At 34.0% G+C, this 20423-nt stretch overlaps 2 protein-coding genes and 1 pseudogene across 3 annotated transcripts; 2 read left to right on the top strand and 1 right to left on the bottom strand.

The window, feature by feature from the left end:
- Positions 1-1277: 1277 nt before the first annotated feature.
- Positions 1278-2625, bottom strand: LOC143596197 (protein yippee-like). Its single transcript, XM_077075038.1, has 5 exons — positions 2502-2625; positions 2101-2144; positions 1886-1994; positions 1751-1806; positions 1278-1671 (listed from the first exon to the last, which is right to left on the bottom strand). The coding sequence occupies exons 1-5, from the start codon at positions 2595-2597 to the stop codon at positions 1590-1592; spliced, it is 387 nt and encodes a 128-aa protein (XP_076931153.1). The 5' UTR covers positions 2598-2625; the 3' UTR covers positions 1278-1589.
- Positions 2626-12772: 10147 nt separating this feature from the next.
- Positions 12773-16326, top strand: LOC143596196 (GDSL esterase/lipase CPRD49-like). 2 transcript variants are annotated; one of them, XM_077075037.1, is made up of 6 exons: positions 12773-12913; positions 14078-14131; positions 14333-14473; positions 14867-14943; positions 15036-15182; positions 15927-16326. In XM_077075037.1, the coding sequence occupies exons 1-6, from the start codon at positions 12803-12805 to the stop codon at positions 16138-16140; spliced, it is 744 nt and encodes a 247-aa protein (XP_076931152.1). In that variant the 5' UTR covers positions 12773-12802; the 3' UTR covers positions 16141-16326. The 2 variants fall into 2 exon arrangements, with proteins under 2 accessions (XP_076931152.1, XP_076931151.1); XM_077075036.1 differs by having other exon boundaries at positions 14078-14155.
- Positions 16327-19548: 3222 nt separating this feature from the next.
- On the top strand, positions 19549-19950 carry LOC143596203 (protein EARLY FLOWERING 4 pseudogene; annotated as a pseudogene).
- Positions 19951-20423: the final 473 nt, after the last annotated feature.

The following is a 20423-nucleotide window of genomic DNA, read 5'->3' as shown; positions in this document are numbered from 1 at the left end:
TTGTTGTTTCAAGGTGTTTACCGACTATAGTTGTTAATATTAACACAGATAAATAAGATAGTTACGATGAATAATGTCGGCATAAGTGGAGCTGACATGTTAAGGGTATAAGAATTTGTGTAAAGCGGTGAGAATATATAATAGAATGATAACAATAATAATAGTTATTACACTTAGAATTTTCATGATCTTAAGTTTGAAATTTGACTTAAAGGGTCTCCTTCAATTGGTGGGATTCCTAATTGATGGTGTCCATGTCACTTCTTAGATGAGTCATGCATGCAACGTTATAATTAATATGGACTATTGGCATTACGTCTCAAGAAAGTTCATCTGATTATTAAGGGTAAGTCCAAACGTTGATAAATAAAAGTATGGACGGATTGTATTTTTTCATACAGGTACCATCATATCGAAATGTGTGTTCACACTTCTTTATCTCATTTGTTATGCCTTTTTTTTCTAATCTTGGGGAGGCAACTTGTTCTTACTCCGTCTTATTCCATGCAAAAGGGCGAAAATGGTGTTCATGTAGATCCAGACGTGACACATTAGCTTCCCCCCTTAGTCTTTCCGGCCTTCTCTCTTGCTCCACAACGAAGCCACACCCTCTACACTTGGAATTACTAATTTATTGTAATAACATGTTGGTGGCAATACGGCCGATCAACATGCACAAGTGCGATAAGGGCAATATTTGTGGCAACATGGGCTACGACTATAACAATAGGGATGTCGAGGCATGTAGCGTGGTGACAAAAAGGAAAAACGCTTACATATGTACTATTCCCTCACCAGGAAGTCAACGATTGAAATTATTTATATGTAACTAAGGTTGTAGAGTAACACTGATATAAATCTTTTTGATCTAACATTGTTGAGAAACCCAAATTCTAATCCTATACACGTTCCCTTCCAAAGGGAACATAAAGCATTCGACTTCTTAGTTATTCATAGGTTCATTAGTTAACTTTCACCAAAAGCTCCATGGTTAATGCAGATTGGTAGCTTTCAACTTCTCATATCGTTATATTATATATCTAAACAAAAAGGCATGCATCGCGTATGCCAACTAAAACCATTGGCGAAGCTTCTTTGGCCCCCTTCGATTTTTGCTCAATATGCAAATTTATCCGTTTTTGTCTGAAAAGTTTGAGTCTGCCCCCCTCCGTTAATGAAAATTTCTATACACATTTTGTTCCGCCCCCTCAACATTTTCGTCCAAGTTTCGTCAATGTTTAGTACCATCATTTTTTATAAGCTATCTGACAAACTAAAAGTCGTTCACAAGGGCTATAATGTACTTTAGCTAAAGCATAATTGATCTAGAAGTAATTAAAGAACATAATAAACTTGTTCAAGATCAGTGCACAAACTATGATCAAGATAAGAAGCAATGGTCAAATTCATAAATCAAATATGCTTGAATTTCATTAACAACAATTAATCCATAATTCGACATTCAACACATTAACCGAACCGATCCTTACCTTCTTAACACAGATAACATTAAGACGAAAACGCATGGGAGAATTTACAATTTACAACTTCCGATTTCCAATTTTCAAATTTCAAATGTAGATCGGTCATCAAACTTCTTGTTCGCTTCGAATCATTTGTGCTTCATGACTGACCCAATAACTACTTCCATCCGGTCCCAAAAGCTTAAACCTACATAATCCAAAACCAATAATATTAAATTCCCGCTCGTTCAAAGTCCATAAACACATCATTTAATCAAAACACAAACCGTTCCAACACTGATTTCCCCTCCTTGTACTTTTGGTTCTTTTCGTGAGCGGTTTCCTAAATGTCACAAATCAAAGTTCAAACTTCTTAACGGGTCGGGAAATCTTAAACTTAAAAGTTTCATAGATGATCTTACGTATGTCCATCCAACTATCGACCCACATTTAACACAGAAAATGTCGGCTACCGTGTGTAATCCCGTCATCATCATTCGATCTTCCTTAACACCAACCGTCACATTTGCTCTGTAAAACATAAGAATTAATCATACAGAAAGTTAGAAACCACATTATAACGAAATAAACCGAAATTAACCAACAATAATAACATATAGGAGCAACGAAAGCTTACACTTTACTAAAGAGATAAGCTTTCCCATGTCTGCAATGGAACGACTATAATAACAAAAAAAAAACAGAGTAAACCCTAATCAGCAAAATCCCCTAATTTTAACAAATCAATAACCTAATTACACCAATAATTCGCCTTACAATCACACAAACCACCAATTCAGTAATACAATTAACCAATTTCAATCCTAATTAATACCAATTCAAATCATTCACACTTCAATACAAATCGATCAAATTAACCCGTGAATCTCAACTGTTTGTGAAGGTTTTCAGGTCAGATCAAAGTAAAAACCGTTAACGAGTCATAATTACGATATGGGTTCACTTGAATTCATTAAAAAGTGAATGAATTAGATTAATTGGATGGATCAGAAATGGTGGAATTAGATTAAAATAGACCTTTGAAACGATGTCGTCGCAAAGAGCAAGATGTGTTTTGCAGTGCTTGCAACTGTAAATCTTGCCTTCTAATGCTACCAGAAACAATCGGCCCATTTGATATTGTTTAATGGAAGGAAGAAGATGTGAATGTGATTGTGTGAAAAGCGGGGAAGAATGAATGACGATTGTTTTGAAAGCATTCAATCGATAGATAATAATATTAATAATAATAAGTTCACGCAATCTGACCCCACTAATCTTTTTTATGGAATCGTGGGCCCCACCTTTCACAAAATTATGGGATGGTACAAGTTAACATGCATGGAGTACTACTCTAATTGCAGAGTGTACAACGAATCTTGCAAGTCTAGAATTGTAGCCTTAGGATTACCCATGGCTACATAGGTGTTTATTTTTTAATTATGGGGATGATGGCGATTAACTTTTTTTGTTTTTTAATTTATTTATATATTGAATATACAAATAGTTCTTCGACCTAACGCGTTACGCCGGGGCAGCTAGCAAAACCTTTGCGTTGGTAAAACTCGAGCGTTACGACAATGTGTCGACACGAATTCGGTCAGTACTAACTGCGTTCGCTACGATATAGACATCATCGGTAAAATTTGAGGGTTAAAACTCAAAAATTAATTCGTCAAATAAGCATATAAAAACATTAACATACAAGAAAACAAAATATTTAAGACGATGTTTATTAGGTTGGCAAACACTGTCGATGGTAAAACCCAAACGTTGTCGGTCTTGGGCATTGAGGCGATAACTTGACACAAATTCGGTCGATTATGATTGTGTATCTTACGATACCGGAACTAAAAAAACGAAAGAACATAAAATGGAGGTGGACCAAAGATCAATTTGGGGGGGGGGGGGTCAGTAGCGTTGTCTGTCATGGGCTTTAAATAAGGCCGCGAGTTTTCACGAACTTGGTTGGTTTCTTTCAGATTTGTTATGCTACCGAATCTAAAAATAAAAAAATTAACGTTTGATCGGTTTTCATTATGTTTAGTATGGCAACCAAATTAAAAAGGAAAGAAAAGAAAAACAAATTTTACCAGGCAATACGGTGTCGTCAATAGGCCACTTGCGATACCAAACTTGTTAATTATATATATCAGTAATAGTAATGTGAAGAATAATGATCCAAATACCAAACTTTAATACAAAAACAAAGTGTTCGGTGTGTTCCAATTAATTAAACATATAAACGTTCAATTCGTGAATCAAGTTTCTGACTTGAAGTTTCAACTTAGAATGACCAAGTTTGAAGCAAGTATTCAAGCAATAAGTAGCAAGTATATTATAACAATATATAATTATAATATTGAAATACTTAAAGTTCGTGATGGAAAAAGTTGCGACGTGTCCTCAATCATTATAATATCATAAGTGATGCATACACGTCAAAACATTATCCTTTTAGGGCTTAGGAATTTAATATCATGTCTTGATGAATAATGTCTATGTAGTTAAAATGTAAATTAAGGTCTTAAGGTGTAGAAGTGGTTAAAATGAATGCCTTAGCTAGTTACTGATATGCATGCATTGCATGTGGATAAAAATGTCAATAGGGTTGAAATGTAAGTGAAGGCCGGAATGCGTATACTTAGTTAAGGTGAAAGTCTTATGTAGTGTTTGGTGTGCAAAAAATTACAACTGAAGAATAATTTTTATGTAGTTGAAATAAAAATAAAGACCTTACGGTGTAGAAGTAGTTAAAATGAAAGCCTTGGACAATGTGTGTGTATGTAAAAATTACATGTGAAATGGAACGGCTGGACCATCATGTATGAATAAAAAAATGTTTGGTGTTTTTTATAGATCTCGAATCCTCGATTATAATCAGCTGTAGTATTAACCATTAACCAGGTTAAGGCAGCGGGTTTTTCCATCCATGTTTTTTATAGATCTCGAATCCTCGATTATAATAAGCTGTAGTATTAACCATTAACCAGGTTAAGGCAGCGGGTTTTTCCATCCATGGGTTTCTCTTGTGTGAGTGGGTAGGGTCATCATATTTAGTTCTTCGGGCGGAAGGGTGATTACTTGCCATGGTGACCCCGGTGTCCGGACCTTTGGAATTAAAGAGAGAGAAATAAATAAACAAAGAGGATCAGATGAAATAATGTTAGGCCCGTTCACCTGGCATATCAATCAAGCCCAAACAAGCTGATTCACCAGCATAGAAAATAGTGCTTCTTAATTGAGCCCAAAGGAAGTCTCTATTAGTCCAAGTCCTCTCTTCAACAGCCTCATTTTATGGGCCCACCAACTTACCTATCGATTACGTAATCATCTCTATCGGCCCCACATGAATTCATACATCAATTAACAAATTTACAAACAAACATGAGCTAGAATTAAATCATACTTAGATAGCGTTTGTTATGCAGTAATGACAGACGGAATTGAATGATTCATTACGTAGGAATGAAATAAGAGGTGTTTGGTTACACAATGGAATGGAATCATCCATTACACATGGAATCTCATTCCATCAAAACCATTCCTTCATACCCTTTTTTTTTTTCTTCATTTAATTCCTCCTTCAACCTATTTTCTTAACACCATCATCTAACAACAACCACCACCACCACCACCACTATCATAGCCACCACCATCATCTGACCACCACCGCCATCGTCACCACCACCACCACCTGACCGCCACCGTCGCCATCACCACCTACACCACCTTACCACCCAAGCTACCACCGCCACCATCGTCGCCATAACCACAACAATCATCGTCACCGTTGCCACCCGACCATAACCGCCACCACCACTATCACTGCCTGGCCACCACCACCGTCATCACCACCCTACCACCGCCATCACTGCTAATGCTACCATCGCTTGACCACCACCACAACCACCACCCCCGCCGCCTGACCGCCGCCACCACCACCACCACCACCATCATCTGACCATCATCGCCACTGTCACCACCACCACCACCTCCGCCGCCACCACCACCACCTCCGCCGCCACCACCACCATCACCACCTACACCACCACCACCTTACCACCCAAGCTACCACCGCCACCATTGTCGCCATAACCACAACAAACATTATCACCGTTGCCACCCGACCATAACCGCCACACCACTATCACTGCCTGGCCACCACCACCGTCATCACCACCCTACCACCGCCATCGCTTGACCCCCCCCCCCCCCCCCGCCGCCGCCTGACCGCCACCACCGCCACCGTCGCCACCGCCACCACCATTTTCATCTCTAGAGCTACCACCACTGTCGTCATTTCAGTTTTTTTTTTTTTTTGTAAAAAATTTATATATTTTGAGATAGGAATATTTTAATTATTTCTATTTCATTCATAAAAATTTTTTCGGATACCAAACAACATAACGTAATTATTCATTTCATTTCCATATATTAACCAAACAAGACAAAGGAATTGTAATGTTCTATTTCATTCCTTTGTCCATTTCATTCTTTCTCCCATTCCATTCCCCCTTAATCACATCTCTTCTTCATCATTATTTTAAATGGTGCTGCTAAACATACCCCCTCTCCTCTATTTTTACTAAATATACCCGTCCTCCAAATTTCACATTAATACGATTTAAATTCTTTTGTTCTACTTTTTGTCAGTTTGTTATATTTTACTACCATTAGTTTAAAAATCGTTTTATCTCTACGTTTTTAAAAGAACTTATATATATATATATATATATATATATTATAAAACTTTTTTGAAATTATTTTAAAACGACTAAAATCGGTTTTTTTCTTCTTTAAACCATTTTTTTTCTTTTATTTTTTTTATAAAGTGTTGTTTATAATAACTATAGAGATAACTTACATTAAAAAAATGTATTAGTTTTTAATAAATAAAAAAGATTAAATAATATATGGCTTGATCAACAAGTTTGGTTTTATTCTCAAGTGTCATTAATCTCATGTTACGAACCTAACGCCAAAATTTTCAAATTGTTTTGATTTTTTTTGTAAATGGGAAAAGACATATGATAAGAAAAAAAATATAAAAATATACAATACATTTTGTATCGTTTTTATAAAGGCATTATATCATTATTCTTTAAATATATTTTATTAAAAAATGAAGAAATAGCTATAGAAATATAATTAAAAAGATTTTTAAATTATTTAAAGAACATTTTTCTTATACTTAATTTTTTGATTTAGTATTATGAACATTTTTATATTTTTATATAAAAATAAAAACTTTATATTTTTGATTTAATATTAAAAAATGTTAGAGGGATATAATTTGTCAAATAAAATTGTTAAAGGAAGTGAAAGTGTAGGGGAGGGGGTATGACAAGTAGAAGAGGGGGGTACGTTTAGCCTAACCCTGTTTTAAATCGTTTACCATTTTCAGATTCAGACAATGACCAAAAAAAAACAAACAAACTCTGCTACCTCTCACGGATCAATGGAACAGCAGGTTCTCGCTCAATTCAGAGTCTATATATGTGAAAAAAACATTTCTTTGACATGTTACGACTTTATTTTTTTATCTTTTTTACAGGGTGACACGTTTTATTAATTCAATGTATATTTGTTGTAATAAAGTTTTTCTTTTTTTTTTGTAATACACCATTTGTATAGATACATTTTCCCGCAAAACATAAAATGATAAATTGATAATGCATATTTAGTTATAGGTCGCATAGTTAGATTTATGTAACACTCATAGTCAATGAGGACCACATGAAAGATAAATTTAACTAATGATTGGACTTGGCCAGTTTGGTAATTGCCTCAAAACCATATGGTTGGGGATTCGAAACCAGTAGAATGTAGATTGTGGTGTATCTATTCAAATACATATCCTAGTGTTCGACTTTTAACGTTATTTTCACGAGATTCGTAAAATAATGTCAAAATATTGCAATTTCAGTTTTGCCCACCCGATGGTTCACACATATGTACATTATATGCGCGCACTGCAAGCAGAGCGTTTTGAATTGAAATCTTCAATAATTATGGAAATGTATGCTCTATTATTTACTGACTGATTGATATTCAATTTATATGAAAATAATTGCATTGAAATTTTGTAAATTCAAAACGATTACATTATTTATTTAGGGTGGATGGGTAGATTATTTATGAAGGAGTGGGACTAGTTGGGAATACGGTGTTGTTGGAATGAATAGAAAGTGTGTGCTAACTGCTAAGCAAGTAAATGCATGAGTGACATTGCATGCCTTATTTGGTATTCTTTTAATAGAACAATAAATACGATAAAATTTTTATACCATTCATGTATGTGGAGGAAGAAGAAGAAGAAGAAGAAGAAGAAGAAGAAGAAGAAGAAGAAGAAGAAGAAGAAGAAGAAGAAGAAGAAGAAGAAGAAGAAGAAGAAGAAGAAGAAGAAGAAGAAGAAGAAGAAGAAATTACATGTACCAAAAGCCCGAGAGTCTATGGAGTTTTTAACCATGATCTAGCGGACCGTAAAAAGAAGAAGAAGAAGAAGAAGAAGAAGAAGAAGAAGAAGAAGAAGAAGAAATTACATGTACCAAAAGCCCGAGAGTCTATGGAGTTTTTAACCATGATCTAGCGGACCGTGCTTTTTACGTTCACTTAGATCAATATCTTTGTTTTTAGCATAGTCAAATTTGTTATTTAAAAATGGGTTGCAAACTTGTAATGCAACTTTATTGCCCGTTTACCTGCTAGTATATTGTATTCAGTTTGTTCATATAATGAAATCTTGATTCATTTAAAAAAAAACTTATATTTAAGAAGTGAGGTTGAAGAAGAAGAGCTCGATTTCTCTATTTATGTTAAAGTTAAATATACTTTTCGTTATTGGAAATGAAAACAAAAAGGAAGTTGTTTGTGGCTTTTTTTATTTTTATTTTTTTTATTTTTATTTTTGTTGCTTTCACACTTTCTTTTCAATTTTTGTACTATTTATTTGATATTTAGTATTTACATATGTTTCCTGTTACTTTCGTATATTATAATTATTATTATTGCCCGTTTACCTGCTAGTATATTGTATTCAGTTTGTTCATATAATGAAATCTTGATTCATTTAAAAAAAACTTATATTTAAGAAGTGAGGTTGAAGAAGAAGAGCTCGATTTCTCTATTTATGTTAAAGTTAAATATACTTTTCGTTATTGGAAATGAAAACAAAAAGGAAGTTGTTTGTGGCTTTTTTTATTTTTATTTTTTTTATTTTTGTTGCTTTCACACTTTCTTTTCAATTTTTGTACTATTTATTTGATATTTAGTATTTACATATGTTTCCTGTTACTTTCGTATATTATACTTTCGTATATTATAATTATTATTATTGCCCGTTTACCTGCTAGTATATTGTATTCAGTTTGTTCATATAATGAAATCTTGATTCATTTAAAAAAAAACTTATATTTAAGAAGTGAGGTTGAAGAAGAAGAGCTCGATTTCTCTATTTATGTTAAAGTTAAATATACTTTTCGTTATTGGAAATGAAAACAAAAAGGAAGTTGTTTGTGGCTTTTTTTATTTTTATTTTTTTTATTTTTGTTGCTTTCACACTTTCTTTTCAATTTTTGTACTATTTATTTGATATTTAGTATTTACATATGTTTCCTGTTACTTTCGTATATTATAATTATTATTTTTGTATAATTTTAAATTTTAATACGACTACGATCGTTTCTAGAAAAAATAAAAATAAATAAAACCAACCAATCAAGTTCACATAATCAATCTAATTCAATTTAATCCTACCAATTGCTCAATATTTCATTTTCATAAAAAAAACTTTGGGATTTCTAAGGATTTACGGTGACCTCTTTTTATAATGTTTATAAAGTTTAATTAGTTTTATTCTGTTATTATGTGGTTGACCTAACCTGCGTTTATTGTTACAAATAAAAATTAACAATTATTAATGTTGATTTCTTTTTAAATAACATGTCATTTTCAACATTTAATATGTTTAACTTTGGTTTTTAAAAACTGTACGTTTAGTTTACTCCTCTTTATTCTCATTTTTTTTTCGAACAACAAATTTTAATAAAACAAACAGTCTACAAACCCGCTAACAAGCAGCTAACGGGTAAGACAAAACACCACACGAAACATACACTATTAGAAATCAAATCTCCTCCATTTCTCCCATTCTAGAACCACACTATTTGACCTATATTTAATCCAAATGAAAGCCAAAAACTTGATTTCGCCAATTATTTTTTCTGCCCTTATAGGGACATCCGAGAAAGCGAACCTGTTACGGGCTCGTCATAAACTCCAGCAACCAACCAAAATGATTGAATGCACTGTTCTTTTCTTATTGAAGTGGCCTAGGATGTGTTTATGAACATTAAACAGATCGCCTATCGTAAACAAAAAATTGGAGGGATTTTACACCAGTTGCTAATTTCTTGCCACACCAACGAAACAACAAAGCACCATGTCAAAAGGTGATTGACATTCTCTGCGTCAGACTAGCATAAACAACAAGCGTTTGGGTCATTAATAATCTTACGTTTAATCAACGCGTCCACGGTCGGTAAACTATTCTCATCTATAACCCCACTTAACGCAACTTTTAATTAAAAGACTAATTTCTTTTTCTTCAACTATTCAACCTAACCAAATAAATATATTTTATAATTAGTTTTTATTGTATTAAATAAAGGTAAAAAAAATTGGATCTATATTCGAAAATAAGAAATTGAAAGAAATTAAAAAGTAGATAACTCAAAGTGGTATGGAAATTAATAGGGCAACATTATATTTATAAATAGTGAAAAAAATGTGATTTTTTTTTCGTGAATTTTTTTTTTCCAGAATCGTATAAGATTAGATTTTGTAGATGATATACCTATTCAATAATAAAAATATATAACAAATCAATAGGATTTTACATGTTGCAAAACTAATTTAAATTTGGATCGGAAAATGTATTGGTGTCAGGTTTACAATCGACTCATGGTTGGTCCAGCGAACAAGTTGACCCAATTAATAGAGTTCTCATTTTTTTAAAATTGTTTTTCATCCGACCGACCGAACGAACATAACTGAGCAGATGGGAGTAGTCTTAATGCCAACTGTAAGATTGATCGTGATTCTTTTTTCCAGCAAATGAGAACTTGTCTCTTCCGATTCATTGCACCATACGTACACAACTGTTGTTGGCATTCGCTATACACCCCTCTTTGCAAACATTTTTCTTGTTGGAAGACGGTTTAACCTAAAATGTTTGTAAATATCTTGTGAAGAAAGATTATACCCGATCCCTTTCTTTATACTTTTGGCCAAAAATCCACCTGAGTTATCCAAGAACCACACCCATATCATATGTAATTCACCATTCTACTGTATGGCGTTGTTGGACTTCTGCCGATTGTATTAAGACAAATTGTTTCTTCAAACAAGTACATTAAAACAAATGAAAATATAGTTTGTTTCTTTAAACTAATACAAATGTTTTACTTTGTATTGATCATATCTTATTTTCTATTTTTCGAATGAAAATATAATTTGTTTCTTTCAACAAGTGCATTAAAAATATATTTCGCCCTATACTTTTTCGTGTTAAAACAAATCTATAATTTAATTATAATGTTCATATTCTTTTCTTTCAACGCCCTGCTTGCGGTGCGCACATATAATGTATATATGTGTGAACCCTTGGGTGGGCAAAAGTAAAATTGCACTAATTTTGACGTTATTTTACTAATCACGTGAAAATAACGTTAAAAGTGGCGGAAGGTTAATCAGGCATCATGTGGTGGCGTTAATAGCCGAAAGACAAGGGCACATGCACCAATCAGCCGGTGTCCCGATGATTGAGTGTTATGTGTCTTATGTCCAAGGCTTGATTCAAAACTACTATCGAGCCGGGGGTCTCACCGGAAGCAGCCTCTCTATCCCTATGGGATAGAGGTAAGGCTGTCTACATCTTACCCTCCTCAGACCCTACCATAGCATTGCTATTGGTGGGATATACTGAGTACGATGATGATGATGATATTCTTTTCTTTCATAAAAAAACTATTTACGCAATATAACTAAGTAATGCATATTTTACTGTAATTTTGAAAAAAAAATGTCTAAAACATAAGAAAGTACGGTCTAAACCCTTAAGTCGATGACTAAGATGAAGACGTGAGAACAACCAGTAGATTGGTCTAGTGACAAAAATGTATAGTTTACGATCAAGTGATTATGAGCTAAAGTCACTTGATACAAGAGATGAAATAGATGAAACAAACTTAGTTGTTAAAAAAATGAGAACGTGATCATTCATTTAATAATCATTATAATATTTTTTATTATTGGAGTAGTAATATAATAAAAATCCTTATTCATTGAATTATATTAAGTTTCATTGTATAAAATACATATATAAGTTTTATACAATTTGTTGTTTTTGAAAAAAAAAAAGAAAAGATGTACCATAAAATAAAAATTTTCCATCTATAATTCGAGTATAATATTGGTACGTATGTACGTAACTACAGGTTCATCAATCTAGTGTACGTTATGAGCCAGTCTTCTCCGTTTCGTTACACTCAATTAATCTTCCTAGATATTTATTTATCGTACTACAAAATTTTGGAGACTTTTCTTTGTACAATAAATAGAAGTCAGAAATTCAAATACATTTAAGAGGTAATTGCGGTTTTCGTCCCGTAGTATGTCTAATTTTACGGTTTTAGTCAAATAGTTTCAAATTTTACAGTTATTGTTCTTATGGTTATATTTTACATGCATTTAAATTCGACTTTACTAACCCCATTAACTCTGGTCGTCAAACTCATCAGTACGCCACTCATATGACATGCACTTTTGTCCTTATTTCTCCTAAATCATAACCCAATCCTACTTTCTAGTTATTCAAATCCAAGTTTTAACATGTTTGACTTAGGGTTGAGGTCTATTTTTTTAATTAAATGAAAAGAACAAAATTGTCTCTTATGTGTGGAGTACGCTGATGAGTTTAACAACCAGAGTTAACGTGGTTAGTAGGGCTCAGTTAAATTGTAAGTGAAATAAAACCACGTGAACGAAAATCACAAATAAAAAAAAACTGTCCACTCTAAAGTAGTAAAATGAAAATAACTATATATAAATATAATAAATGAAATAAATAAAGAGGTAGTTAGGAGTTAATAAATGTGTCCACCTTCTGACTGAGTACACACAACCAATTAATAAATATATAAAGATATATAAAATAATAAAATGAAAAGATCTCCCTCCTTGTTCTCCTATCCCTGCGCCACTGTACCCATCACCTAACCTTAACCTCCATCTATAAATCCACCAACATCCCACACTTACGTCATTCAAATTTAACGATGATCGGACCACAGAGGCCACAGATTGTACTCTTTGGATCGTCAATTGTTCAGCTCAGTTTCAGTAATGACGGTTGGGGCGCCATTCTCGCCGATGTCTACGCTCGTAAGGTACTATAATTTTTTATCAAATCAAATTTCGTTTGTTTATTATTATTATTTTATTTTGTTTAGCTGATTGATCGTAATTTTATGTAACGATTTACGGAAATAGCCGCGTAATTAGACTTACTTGGTAGTTGTACGTACTATTGAGGTTCAGGGTTTTTTTATTTTTATTTTGTAGCTTGCGTGTGTAGCGGTGTAGGTATGATTTAAATTGCGTCCGGATGGATGTCTCAGTTCAGGTATTAGTTACGGGTGTAACCGAGTAACCGAGCTGGACTTTCGACCTCGTTTTCTAAAGCTTGAGCTCGGCGCGTGAGTTGTTTTTTCAAGCTCCGGCCTGGCTCATTTATTTTTTCAATAAAATTAGTTTATATACGTTTTTTATTATTTTTATATTTTTTTAATATATTTTTTGAGAAAAAACTTAAACGAGCTTAATGACATGGACCGGCTGTTTGATGATTGGTTTGCTTGAAAGCTCGTCTGTGCAGTGTGAAATTAATATAGAGAAATCAAAAGGAGGTGAAACTTGAAAGTATTCAAGGCTCGTTAAGGTTCGATGAGCCTAAATGAGTTTCCCAAACTAGGCTTGAGCTTGGGCTCGATAACTAGATGAGCTTTATTTGAGGCTCGGGCTCGTTTCGAGCTTTTTATTGATCTGAGGTCAAGTAGCTCGTGAGCAGTTCGGCTCATTTGCAGTTTGCACCCCTAGTGTTAATGGTGTAATTTTGCTGGATTAACTAATGAATTTTGAGGTAGAAGAGATCTGCATAGGTTTTGTGATCTGTTATAGTTTCTGTATTTAGTTATGGTGGAATGAAAACTGTGAAATATGTTTCTAAATTCTCTCTTATAACAAACTGGAATTACATTTTATAGTTAGGAGTACCAGATTATAAACCTATGAATCTATGATAGAGAATTGATGTGATTGCTTTAATTTTGGTTTAACTAACGCTATACAGAGATGGTTAACAGAGCTTGTAAAAACTTTTCATCATGTTTTGCACTTCTTATACCTATTTCATAGATTCTAGTTTAAATTTGTTTGATACATCACCAATTAAATATGAATATTCAGTTATTATTTTATGACAAAACATCATTCATGAAAGTTAGGTAGTCAGTATTTACATATCATGGCTTTTAAGATTTTATCGACTGCAGGCCGATATAGTTTTGCGTGGATACTATGGTTGGAATTCCAGGCGTGCTGTCAAGGTCCTTGATCAAGTTTTTCCAAAGGTCAATCTTTGACTGCCACTTGTTGATTAAATTGATTGTTTAACTTATTTGATTTGTTTTCTTTTTGTTGGAGAAATGGGGTGTCTGACATTATTGTCTTTATGCAAGTAGGCATTTTTATACTGTATGTTACGCTATAAACTATGATTATGATGGTTTTGTGTTATAATCATGTAGGATGGTAAGTGCCAACCTTCACTGATCATTGCTTATTTTGGAGGCAATGATTCAATGGGGCCTCACTCGTCTGGTCTAGGCCCTCATGTCCCTCTTCCTGAATATATTGAAAACATGAGAAAAATAGCCACTCATCTCCAGGTACCATTTTCTCCAAAAATTTTAAATGTATCAATTTACCTAAATTTTTAACCAGATGTTGGAACTGATTATCTGAAAACTGTGACTTGAAGTCGTTATAATCAGTTTTTCATGTTTGAATATTGAATGAACACAGTTCCTGCTGGTTATATGATAATTTAACCATACTTTTAAATTAACAGACTTTTACTCCCATTTCACAACATATTTATTTTTTCATATAAAAGATGTCCTTTTTGGTCGTTTTATATATTAAGCAAGCTGTTAAATAATTCGAATATGCAAGACACTTAAAATATCTAAGTATCTCATTATTATCTCTCTATCTGATATGATTATTCAATATCTCATAATCACTTTCCACATTTACCACACACATACAAATATGAACAGGGGCTTTCAGACACAACGCGTTTAATTTTCCTCACTTGCCCACCAGTGGACGAGGTCAAATTTGGTGAAAACACAAGGTACATGTATTGATAATTATTTTTTGTTTCTTTTATATATTTGTATTCTACTAGTAATTCATCTAAAACTAGTTACTTGTGATGTAAAACAGCTCAATATTTAGTGAACTTGTAAGAACAAATGAGTTATGCCACACTTATTCAGATGCCTGTGTAGAGCTGTGCAATGATATGGGAATAAAAGTTATCGATCTTTGGACCGCAATTCAGAAACGAGATGATTGGCAGGCTTGCTTTACGTAAGTGTTAACCCTTCTACACTTGTATTTTATTTTTTTGGTCGAGATGGATTTTGGGTGTGAAAGCTGAGACAAGCTGCTTAGTATGCCCTTTTAAGTTGGCCGTTTTCTTTCCCTTTTGCCTCTGTCGAACTAGTCAAACTATGGGTGGGTTTGTGTCGGTTTAGGGCTCAAACTGAACCAAAAACTGAAAATTCGGTTATTTAGTTTTTAAAAGTCTTTCGGTTTCGGTATTCTTTTCGTTTTTTTTATTTGGGTTTGATTTGGTGTTGGTTTTGCTATTTGGGCCTGAAATTTTTGGGCCGACAAAGTTAAATTGGTCCAAAATAATTAATTTGTGCCTAAATCTTTTTGTTTAATAACAATTATTCGATTATTATACACTTGGGCTAAAATATTTGGGTTACACTATTAATTAAATTTTTATATTTCAGAAAATTCAAAACTAAAAATGAAAATTCAAAAGCTCAGTTCAGTTTTTCAATTTTAGTTACATGCAAACTAAAACCGAACCGAAAGTTAGGTTTTTATGAAAACATAAAACCAAATGGTTGGTTTTGTTTGGATTCGTTTTTTTCAGTTTCTTGCGTACTCCTAGGTCAAAGTATGAGTCTGCTAGCTTTTGGATCAGCTCTGTATCATTCTATGACCACGAATAAATTCGAAGTGTTAAAATGTTAGCTGTCAAGTAGTAAAAACCCTAGAGGTTAAAAACGAGCTGACCCAAAACAACTGATTTTGCAGGGATGGGGTGCATTTATCAGGTGAGGGCAGCAAAGTAGTTGTTGAGGAGATACTAAAGGTGCTTAAAGAAGCCGAGTGGAAACCGAGTCTACATTGGAAATCTATGCCCACTGAGTTTTCAGAAGACTCACCTTATGATTTAGTCTACAAGGATGGCAAAACGACCCTGAACCCGTCTGACTGGACTTTCCACAGGGAAATACAGTGGGATTAAAAAGATGGTTTCGTTCATAGCCGCAGAACACGCGCATTTGACTGAAATGTATTAGTTTGTATTGCAATAACTGAGATTTGTATTAGTGATATTTAATCTGGTTTCCTGTACTTGTTCTTATGTTGCAACTTTCTAATGCAACATCTACATGTAGGATTGCTCTTAAGATTTCTTGTTTACTGCGAACGGTTGTACCATATAGTTTATGAGGTTTATCATACTACAAAGTATCTTAGATCAGTATTTTTAATTTTTGATGATTATCTGAAAAAAACTAAGTCAAACAAAAGGAAAGACGTGTGGCAAAAACAGTATGAAAGACTACAAGTGAGAAAATGGGTTAAGTCATGTAAAATATAGACTATGCAGTCAATCTCGGTGGTGTCTCGGTGATATCTCGGTTATCGGTCCTCATGTGAAACATCGGTCAAAATACCTTTACCGATAATATCGGCGATATTGACCGATATATCACCGATATTCCCGGTATCAGTGTTTTAAGTCTTAATTTTCAACTTTTAGTGTTTAATGTTGGTGTTTTGAGTCTTATTCTGTTCCTAATTGTAACAATTGTTAGTGTTTTGCAAGTTGCAAATGGATAGTTTGTTAATGGTAAGAGAGTATACTGGATTGTTAGCGTTCAAGTGCTATATATATACATTATGCATGATATTAAAGTTACCGATATCTCACCACGATTACTGATATCTCAAATATCGGTCCACAACCGATATCCGATATTTTTCCGCATTAACTGCTTAGAATATAGAATACATTGATAATGTTTTGTTACGAGTGGCAAAATAGTCGGGTTGGGTTGTGTAACGGGCTAACATGAGTTTAAATCAAAATGTGACGCATTAAAAAGTGGGTTGACATAACAAGTTTCTCGTTCTATTTGCAGTGGCGTAGCCATAAATATTTTCCTATGGGTTCTGAAAATTTCGATGGACGGACGACCGATTGTTTATCACTTAGATTTGGGTTTTCTACGGGTTCGACGTCAAAATACACTAATATATTAAAACAAAATTTTGTACGGGTTCGACCGAACTCATTCCCCTAAAGCTGCCTACGCCCCTGTCCATTTGTTTTATGAAGGCTAGTGGTGATAATGAGCAACATCAGAGATGGCAGTATAGTAGGTGACCATAAATTTGCAAGGTAAATGGTATGGGTCAAGAAGTGTCAAATCACCTTGGTCATAGTCTGTTTGATTCAGTGAGTCTTTTAATTGTAACTTCGTACACCCAGGGTTCTAATGATCAAATTGAATTTTACCTGTTTTCTGTTTTTACTTTCTAAAAGTTTACTTCTAATTGTGTTTTATCTTATTTCATTGGTTAATGGGGCTTTAGTAGTGTCTCCTAATATACCGGTGATGAGTTCTCGTGTCACAAAGTCGTAAGTGGTGTTTAATTACCAAAGTATTGGAATATACATACCAATACTCCCCGTCAGTTTGAGCGGTAGTTTGATGGACGCTTAAACTGACTTGAAAAGACCCAAATAGTTGACGGGATAAACTTTTCGTAAAGATATCGGCATACTGAAATGCAGACGAACATATGAAGTACACGAACGCGGACGTGTCGAACATTCTCTCGAAACAAAATGGAAATCAATATCGACATGGATGTTGGACTAGATTATGCGATAAGTACACAACGGATATATTATCACAATAAACAATTGTTGCCTAGGACAACGGGTTATGTAACTCGAGTAACAAATTTCGCAGTTAAGTCATCATCATCATCATCGTACTCAGTATATCCCACCAATAGCAAAGCTATGGTAGGGTCTGAGGAGGGTAAGATGTAGGCAGCCTTACCTCTACCCCATAGGGATAGAGAGGCTGCTTCCGGTGAGACCCCCGGCTCGATAGTAGTTTTGCATCAATCCTTAGACATAAGGCACATAGCACTCAATCATCGGGACACCGGCTGATCGGTGCATGTACCCTTATCTTTCAGCTATCAACGCCACTACATGATGCCTGATTAACCGTCCGTCACTTTTAACGTTATTTTCACGAGATTAGTAAAATAACGTCAAAATTAGTGCAATTTCACTTTTGCCCACCCGAGGGTTCACACATATATACATCATATGTGCGCACCGCAAGCAGGGCTAAAATTTCGCAGTTAAGTAGTTTTAGCAAAGACATTAGCCACGACCCGATGTTCGGCCGCCACCTGCACTAGACTTTAAAATATTTTTGTTTGCCGTTTGGATGACACAAGAAACTAAAATATCACCAAGAAACACACAATACCCAGAGGTACAAAGGAGCAGTAATCTTGGGGTGCGCCGGAAAGTTTCTCCAGAGAAGATCGCCGGTTAAAATCTCGTTCGTGACAAAATATCATGCACAAGTCAAGGGTCTTACCATATTGAGCCTTTGGGCATGAATGACATTTTACCAATGGGTATACCCGGGTGATGGAGCTTCATTGGTTGTTAAAAAAAGAATTTCTTTAACTATGTAAGAGCATTCTCATCTCTTACCATATTTCCAAATCCAAAATTACACTAAAAATCAATACGCTTCCGCTCTTCTTTTCAATTAAATAATACCGTTTTATACCTTTATAATTATCATCTCTCTTTCCTTCACTCACAACATTTTCAAAATATAATAAAAAATTATAGAACATGAACAATTGTTTTTTCAAATATACAAAAAAAAATCACTGCATTTCTTCCTTCACTCACAACACTCTAAACTACTCCATACATTATAAAAACGTACTCAGATAACTTGATTTTGATGGGCTGGATGTGAATACTCTAACAAGCAATGTTGTAAAAATCCGACTATGCGCCGATTAATCGCTAGTCCCTACTTCACTAATTAAGTTTGGTCTAATCGGCCAATTAATCGGTCAATGGTCAAATCCGGCCAAAATTAGGATTAATCGGACTTAATCAGCTTATTCTGAGGTTTGAACCTAAATCAGTGGTTTCGGAGAAATTCCGGCTAAAATTAGCGGTTTCCGGCGAGATTTTAGCCAATTTCTGGCCAAAATGGGTTTGTGTATATATAAAACAAAAAAATACACATAAAAATGTGTATGTGTACATATAAAATTGAAAATCATACATTAAAATCCGACTAGCGATTAATCACTAGTCCTCACACTACCGCCCAACTAGCGATTAACGATTTTTACAGCGGTGCTTAAAGTTATAATTAATATTTAATAATGGAAAATTTCTTTAATTATGAAATGGACAAAAGAATACTTTTTTTAAGACAAGATAAAGCCGGGTGGAGCCGTAACCCGACCGACCCTAACGAGTGAGGTTCACGTGGACTTGTAACAACCAAAACAACAATCCATTCTTTAATCCAATAATAATAATAATAATAATAATAATAATAATAATAATCCCTTAGACTAAATGACAACCCTCGATTCTTCCGATTCAACCATGGATGAACAACATGAACATGAGCAATCTAACCACCACCAACAACCACCTCCTTCCACCGTCAACAACAACCTTTCCGACGAAGAACAGAACAGCGATGAGTCGTCTCAGGTGATGTGGAGCAGCTTCAGCGATGGATTCCGTGAAGTGCAATCGGTATTGGATCGGAACCGAGTATTGATCCAGCAGGTTAACGAGAACCACCGATCGAAGAATCATGAAAGCATGGTGTCAAATGTTGCCCTAATTCAAGAGATTAATAGCAACGTCTCGAAGATCGTCTCGCTGTATTCGGATTTGTCTACTAATTTCTCGACCGTGTTTCATCAACGGAAATCGGAGGTTGATGCGGATGATATGAGTAAGAGATGAATTGTTATAATATTATATTATGTTGATTGTTAATCTGTGATTTTATGATGAATTTTGGGGTAAATTGAGACAAAGTGATGAAACAAATCTGCAAAAATAATATTGTTATTTTGTTATGTTGATTATCTTCAAGGTTGCAATTTCAAAGAGAAAAGACTGGACAAGGTTAAGTTGGAAAATTTAATTAAAAGGCAAATGTAAGTTAAAATAGGTAAAAAGTTACTTTAATTATTCAAGTTATGTTTATCTTAAAACAAAATATAAAGTTAAAATGAAAGATTTAACTACAGATAAATTATGTAAAAAGTTGTTACATTATTAAGTTAAAAAAAAAAACTAAAGTGAAATGTTTACCTAAAAGTTGTTAAAATGCTAAAGTGAAAGGTTTACGTGATAGCATCTACAACAACACACTTTCACAAACCGTCAAATCCTGTCACATCATATTCAATTTTTTTATTAAAAACGCAATT

The sequence above is a fragment of the Bidens hawaiensis genome, unplaced genomic scaffold, assembly GCF_021521415.1.
Source record: "Bidens hawaiensis isolate Kalapana, Puna unplaced genomic scaffold, B.hawaiensis_p1.1 tig00046153_1, whole genome shotgun sequence".
Classification (NCBI taxonomy): domain Eukaryota; kingdom Viridiplantae; phylum Streptophyta; class Magnoliopsida; order Asterales; family Asteraceae; genus Bidens; species Bidens hawaiensis.
Note: the sequence above shows the minus strand (reverse complement) of the source record. Positions and strands in the feature narration are given on the sequence as shown.